The sequence below is a fragment of the Canis aureus genome, chromosome 21, assembly GCF_053574225.1.
Source record: "Canis aureus isolate CA01 chromosome 21, VMU_Caureus_v.1.0, whole genome shotgun sequence".
Lineage (NCBI taxonomy): Eukaryota > Metazoa > Chordata > Mammalia > Carnivora > Canidae > Canis > Canis aureus.
Genome location: NC_135631.1, coordinates 30,367,175 through 30,373,850, shown reverse-complemented (window position 1 = coordinate 30,373,850; position 6,676 = coordinate 30,367,175). Strand labels below are relative to the sequence as shown.

The 6,676-nt window shown below is 67.0% G+C and overlaps 1 protein-coding gene across 3 annotated transcripts; it reads left to right on the top strand.

Moving 5' to 3' along the window:
- The first annotated feature begins 98 nt into the window (after window positions 1-98).
- On the top strand, window positions 99-6,329 carry TMEM80 (transmembrane protein 80). Of its 3 annotated transcripts, none has more exons than XM_077863712.1 (5): window positions 99-713; window positions 3,026-3,045; window positions 3,676-3,769; window positions 3,865-3,957; window positions 4,422-5,763. In XM_077863712.1, the coding sequence occupies exons 1-5, from the start codon at window positions 695-697 to the stop codon at window positions 4,886-4,888; spliced, it is 693 nt and encodes a 230-aa protein (XP_077719838.1). In that variant the 5' UTR covers window positions 99-694; the 3' UTR covers window positions 4,889-5,763. The 3 variants fall into 3 exon arrangements, with proteins under 3 accessions (XP_077719838.1, XP_077719839.1, XP_077719840.1); XM_077863713.1 differs by having other exon boundaries at window positions 402-713; window positions 5,620-6,329; XM_077863714.1 differs by lacking the exon at window positions 99-713 and adding an exon at window positions 1,264-1,529.
- Window positions 6,330-6,676: the final 347 nt, after the last annotated feature.

The window sequence follows — 6,676 nt, the reverse complement described above, 5'->3', positions numbered from 1 at the left end:
GGGCCGCCCGAGCCGCGCCGAGCCGCGCCGAGCCGAGCCGAGCCGCGTCGCGCCGAGCCGAGCCGAGCCGAGCCGAGGCCGCCCGAAGCTGCAACCCGAGCCGAGACGACCCGAGGCCGCCCGAACAGGGGCCGAACCGGCACGAAGCGGCCCAGTCGAGACGCGCCGAGGCGGAAGAGTCCGGAACCGAGGAGGGCCGAGGCGGTCCGAAGCGCGGAGCCGAGTCGGTCCGAGGTGGCCCGAGGCCGCACGAGGCCTTCCGAGCGGCCCCGCGCTATCCCGCCTCAGCGCCTCGGAGGCCTGCGCGCCCCGTTTCCCCGCAGCGCGGCCGCCGTCTGCGGGGCGGGATCTCGCCGGCCTCCGACGCAGCGCGGCCGGGCCCGGAGACCCTCTCGCTCAGGCTCCGCCCGCCCCGCCGCGAGCGGGAGCCGAGTCCGTCCGAGCGGAGCCGAGCGGAGCCGAGCGGCCCCGAGCCCGGGACCCCGAGCCTCGGCTCTCCGCCTCCTCTTCTACGGAGGCGCCCGAGCGCTGCCGGACGCGCTGAACGGGCCTCGGCCGCGGATCGGAATCGACTCCCGAAGCGCGGCAGCCCCTTCGCGAGCAGAGGCGAAAATGGCCGAAGGGTCGCGAAGAGCGCGGAGCCGAGAGGCTGTCGGGATCGCGGCGGACCCGGCGGGCGGGGCCGGGCGGCAAGATGGCTGCCGCGCGGCGAGGTGAGGGCAGGGCACGGCGGGGGCGCTCCGGGGCGGGCGCGGTCCCGCCTCCTCCCGCGGGGACGGGCAGGCGGCGGCTCGCGGTCGGGGTCTCGGCGGCTCGCGGTCGGGGTCTCGGCGCCTCGTGTCCTCCCGCCGCCCTGCCCCTCGGCGCTGACGCCCGGCTGTGCCGGCCCTGGGGCCCCACCTGCCCCCGCTGACCCGGGGGATGCTCCGAGCCCTCTGCTGACCCTGGGGGCGGCCCCCCATCCTCCCCCTCCACTGACTCTGGGGGTGCCCCATGCTCTCCGCTGACCCTGGGGGAGGCCCCCATTTCCTCCCCCCGCTGACCCTAGTGGGTGCCCCGTGCCCCTTGGCTGACCCTGGGGGGTGCCCCATCTCCCTTTACTGACCCTGGGGGCGGCCCCCCGTCCCCCCCTCCACTGACCCTAGTGGGTGCCCCGTGCCCCTCCGCTGACGCCAGGGGGTGCCCCCATCTCCCACAGCCAGCCCTGGGGGGCTGCGTGCGTGCTGCCCTGGACCCCAGCCGGCGGCTCTGAGCGTCCCCCTGGAGCCCGGCCGGCTGTGGCAGCTGCACTGCAGAGGGTGACGGGTCGGGAGCCCGGGCCAGCGCAGGAGCTTGTCAGTCGAGCTGCTTGTGTGCAGGACGGTGCCAGGCAACGTGGGCCTGTGAGAGCTGGCACCGCCAGTGCCCCTCCCACTGGGCCGCGGAGGCCTCACCGGCTGCAGGCATTGCTCCTGCTGGTGGGGTCACCAGGGTCCCGGCGTCACTGTGTCCGGCATGGGACCCAGCACTCCGCAAACCCGACAGCTCTGGTATGCACGCGTGTGTAACGGGGAGGCAGGGCAGCAGCGGGCGGCAGCTGTGTCGCTCGGGCCCGAATTTCCTCCTCTGGTTTGGAGGCAGGAAACGGGGCCGGCTGGCAGCAGGGCGCTGGGCTCTCGCTTGCGGCCCCCATCTGCGGAAGGCCCCGGCAACGCGCCGTGTCTTCATTTGCTGAAAGGAGAGCTCCCCCCGGAACGGAACGGGCCTGTGACGCTGGCATAGCACCTCGGGGCGCACCTGTTCTTCCCAGACACCTGTTCACGGCCGTATTGTTATTCCTGCAACTCGCTGACAAAAACCGCTCAGTCCTGAGGCCATGGCCACGCTTAGAAGCAGCTCCTGCAGGTCTGAGCTCGGGAAGGAGCCACCCGGACTGCGGCCACCTTCAGTGTTAGTCATTTACGTCCTGTATCACCTAAGGCTTTATGCAACGTTTCCGCCCTGAGCCCCCGCGGTCTGATCTGTGATTGTAGTTGGCTGGCACGTAGGTTTGCGGTGTCTGAAGCCAACCTTCAAGAGAAGAATCAAGGGGGAAACCCCACTTGATGTGAAATCCACCCAAGTAACGGCCAGTGTCCAGGCGGCCGAGTTCAGCGGGCCTGGAAAGGCATGAGTGGGTTCTGAGAGCCGGTGCCCGGAACCGGCGGCACCCGTCTAGCCTCCCGGTCCCTGCCCGGCATGCCGCCCCTGACACTGGGCTCTGAGTCTGTTCCCATCCGCGTGCTCACCCGTTTGGGACCCCTGCCAAGCGACGCTCCACGGGACGCCCGCATCTGCCCTCACGTCCCCACAAAAACCCACCGCTGCTGAGAGCTCCCCCGATGGAGCGCGGCCGGCTGTTCGCGCCCCGTCCTGCTCGCTCAAGCCTCCTCCAGGGCCTGTGGCCCAAGTCTGAGTTCTTAGTGGCATTTCCACCTGTTCCAGTTGTGCCACGAGCGTGCCTCTTGAGACGGGGACCTGCCCCGGGACACGTTCGATTGGAGGATTCATCGAAGCAAACTCAAAACGTGTGATCACGAAGACTGTTGCGGGGAGAGGGGGTGTCCTCGTGCAATGAGGGGAGAGATGAGGGGAAGCCAGACGCTGCACGAGACGGTCCCAGAGGCGCGCCGTTGGAAGAGATGGGGCCGCCGCTTCAGGAAGTTCCTGCGTGGGTTTGGGGTCACGTATAAAAGTCCCGAGGAGAGCAACCGACCGCCGTCATTTACGAAGGAAAAGGCGTGGCTCTGCATCAGGAAAGGCCCCCTGTGATTCCGTGGGGGGCAGGAGGCAGGAAGCAGCGGGTGGGGGCCGTCGCCTGCCCGCTCCTCCTGGGGGACGGATGCTGAGCTGCTGGAGGGGATCTGGCCGCCGGCCCAGGGAGAGGGGGCTCTGTCTGCCCGTACGGGGTACAGGGACGAGCCGGGTCCCCCGTCGCACTGGGAACGGCCCGGGGGAGCCCAGCTTGGACCCGGGGCCTCACCGACTCCCGTGCTTTCTCTTGCAGGGAGAGCATCGTCCACGATGGTATCCTTCTGCGGTGTCCCCATGTCCCCGGGCCGCCCCAGGACGGTCCCCTGCACACCTGAAGGCAGCTCCCGAGTTCCTGCTTTCTGCTCCCTTGAGCGCCCGCCCCCACCTTTTCTATGAGTTCTGAGTAGAAATTCCATTTGAAGCGGTAGGGACGTTCACTAACAGGTGCGCTGGCTCCGCGCCTCCCCCACGGCCCTGCACCTCGAGTGGGGGGTCTGGGGGGGGTCTGCACGCCCCCCCCCCAGCTGCCCGGAGCAAGAGAGCCCGGACCCCTCACCCTGGACTCCCAGACCCCCTGTACCGCACGCGGACCTGAGGGGTACGGCACTCAGGGAAGGTTGGTAGATGTTTAACTGCATGAAAAAAGAATATTTTCTTTGAAGAAAATGAAAAAAAGTCATTTTTCCTGTCCCCGGGGCCCGGGGAAGCCTGGTGCTCCAAGGCTGTCCCGCCCGCAGTCGCCAGGGACAGGCCGACCCTCCTGCTCCAGGCTAGAACATTTCCCGGGGTGCCAGGAGTCTGGGTGGAAGGCCCGCAGGCAGGGCGCCCCTGAGCACCGGGCAGGTGGCTGTACGGGCAGGGCCCCCGCTGGGTCCCCCGCAAGTCCTTAACCGCCGCCGCCAGCTCTCGTCCGTGTCTCTGCAAATGCTGCTCTGCCTGAGTGGGGCGTATGACGCCCTGTATTTCCTGGCCACGCTGCTCCTGATCATATATAAAAGTGAGTCCTCGTCGCGGAGCCCGGTGAGGTGTGCTCGCTGTGGCCCGCAACAGCCCCGTAACTGGGCCCCCGCCCTGTTGCCCACTGCTCTGCAGGTCAGGTTTTCACTTATCCTTATCCTCACCTGGTGCTCGACCTGAGTCTGCTGCTCCTCACGGGGATTCTGGAAGTGGCTCGGTTATATCTTGGTGAGTGGACGCAAGACCACGTAGTATGGGGGCTGCAGACTTCCCAGCCCCCAAGCTGGCGGCCTCGAAACAGGCCCCCCTTACAATGGGGTTCTTGGAGTCACTGGTGTCCTCCGCTTGGTCACTTATGGGCTTCGCCGTACGATGTCCTTGAGGATCCATGTATTCAGAAGCCTTGTTCAAGAGGCAGAACCGCAGCGGCACCGGGGGGAGGGGGGAGCTTCCACGTGGAAGCCTGTCCCCCCGAAGCCACGGGGGAGCAGAGACGCTGAGGCCAGAATGCAGCCTGGCCAGCTGACCAGGGCCCCGAGTCCCCTCCCCTCCTTCCTTCCCCTGCCCTTGGCCTCAGCAGCCTGGAGGAGAAGCACCTGCAGTTTCTGTCTCGGCCCCAACGGGGTGGCGGAGCCTTCTCCGTCCAGCCCCGGGGCCCACGGGCTGCTCCCCACTGTGTTCTCCGACCACAGAGGGCCCCACCGGGGTGCAGGCCTCCGGCCCTCTCTGCCTCCCGCGCCGCCGCAGGCCACCCTCTGGCGCTCCGCAGCGGGCGCCTACCGTGTGTAGGAGCACCCGCACGGGAAGAGCTGGTGGCGACCAACAGCTGGCTCCCCGGCCCTGCACCCCGCCCGGGCACAGCAGCATGTCCCGCCCACCTGCACCAGCGATGCCGACGCCCACCAGCGAAGACGCAGGCACGCGCCCTTGTCACCCCCGCAGCACTGCGGGGGCCTGCGGGCATCACTGGCGCGGACGAGCCCACACCCCTGGGGCGGCAGGTGGCGCGGGGCACCGGCTCCCCTCCAGCAGCCGGGGCTCAGCGTTTCCTGTGACTGACCCGTTCGTAGAATCCCCAGTTGTGTTTTACGGGTGTGCCCAACGCACTCCAGAATTGCCCTTAGCCCAGAGAAAAATATTTTTGGAAATTTTTTTTTAAAAGATCTTATTTATTTTGAGAGAGAGAGCAGGAGTGGGAGGAGCAGCAGAGGGAGGAAAGGCAGGCTTCCCACTGAGCAGGGCGCCCCATGTGGGGCTCCATCCCAGGACCCTGAGATCATGCCCTGAGCGAAGGCTGCCCAGGTGCTTTGTTTTTGGAAACTTTTTTTTTTTTAATTTTAATTTTAATTTTTATTTATTTATGATAGTCACAGAGAGAGAGAGAGGCGCAGAGACACAGGCAGAGGGAGAAGCAGGCTCCATGCACCGGGAGCCCGATGTGGGATTCGATCCCGGGTCTCCAGGATCGCGCCCTGGGCCAAAGGCAGGCGCCAAACCGCTGCGCCACCCAGGGATCCCCTGTTTTTGGAAACTTTAAAAGAAACTTCCTCCACCCACTTGGAATTAGAGAAAGGTGTCAGAAAGCAACTGGGACCACTTTTAGAAAACCAAGTCCCCTCTCCCATGCCCACAGCGGACCCAGAGGCGGAGATGGAACATCATGGCTGCAGCTGGCTGTTGCCCTCACGAGGAGAACGCAGCCCCTTGTGGCACTTTGCTTTCTGACCGCTCACACGTGACGTGGTGGCCACAACAGCACCTCTTCCAGGAGGCCCTCAGGCCTGCATCTGGAGGCCGTGCCGGTGATGAGCTGCCGCCTTCCCGGGCACACGCAGGGCTTGGTGGGCGTCCTGACCCGGTGCCCACTCGCACGTCTGTTCTGCTCTCCAGGCACCAAGGGCAACCTGACGGAGGCGGAGGTGCCGCTGGCCATCAGCCTGGTCCTTACCGCGGGGGGCGCCCTGCTGTCCGCCCACTTCCTGCTCTGGCAGACCCTGGTGCTGCAGGCCGACTCCATCCTCGGTGCCACGCGCCTGGCGCTGCACGGCCTGGAGGCCGCCCTGCAGCTGGTGGCCATTGCCGCCTTCGTCAGCTAGGCCGCCGGTGCCCGGCCCCCCCGGATGGCTCCGGACGGAGCCCCCGGTTGCTCGGCTGTGTGCGCTGGCTCCCTTGGGCGGCCGGGCTGCTGGCCGCGGCCGGGCAGGCTCCGGTGGTGCACGGTGTCGTCGGTGCCGCGCAGTCTCTCACAACTGCTGGCATCCGCGCTTTCCACACTGGTGCGCGGGGAGCCGGGGCCCCACGGCTCACGACAGGCCAAGTCCCGCGGGACGTGCACTCGGCTTTGCAGCAGAAAGACAAGAACTGCGAGCTGTGTGTGTGCTGGGGGGTCCCCGGTCCCCGGGGCTTCTGCAGGAGGCATTCTGGAACCCGCCACTGCCCGGCCGCGGGCTACCTGTGCGGAGGCACCCTGTCCTGCAGGGCTCGGGGCTCCCAGCGGCTTCCGTCCGTGTGTCTGTTGCGCACTGTCTGTGTTAGGAGTTGCGTATCCAGGTGTTTTCTCTGCCCCATATTGTCGAAATAAATGTTTCTACCCCCCCGGATTTCTCCCAGCTAAGGACACCTGCCTCCTCGGGGTTCTCTCTGGATCCTCAGGAGCACACCCCACCCAGGCATCCCCCAGGAACCACGGGCACAGTGCTTCCCCCCAGAAGGCAGCACGGCCGGGCCCTGGGGTGCGCCCAGACCCCTGCAGGGACGGGCCTCAGCCAGGGGTGGGAGCACGCCCTCCACTGGTGTGTCCTCCAGGAGCCCTGTCCCCTGCCCGCGTAGATGCCCTTGTGCTTACCTGCGCTTGTGTGCCTGTGCAGCGGGGCTTTGCACCCCTGATGGTGGGCACGCCCTCCGCGGACCTGGGAAGGCCGGACGGTGCGCTTGCCCTCCGCCAGCT

Coding starts and splice junctions, on each gene's coding strand:
- TMEM80 (XM_077863712.1), top strand. Junction 3,770..3,864: donor GCTCCTGATCATATATAAAA/GTGAGTCCTCGT, acceptor ACTGCTCTGCAG/GTCAGGTTTTCACTTATCCT. Junction 3,958..4,421: donor AGTGGCTCGGTTATATCTTG/GTGAGTGGACGC, acceptor CTCCGACCACAG/AGGGCCCCACCGGGGTGCAG.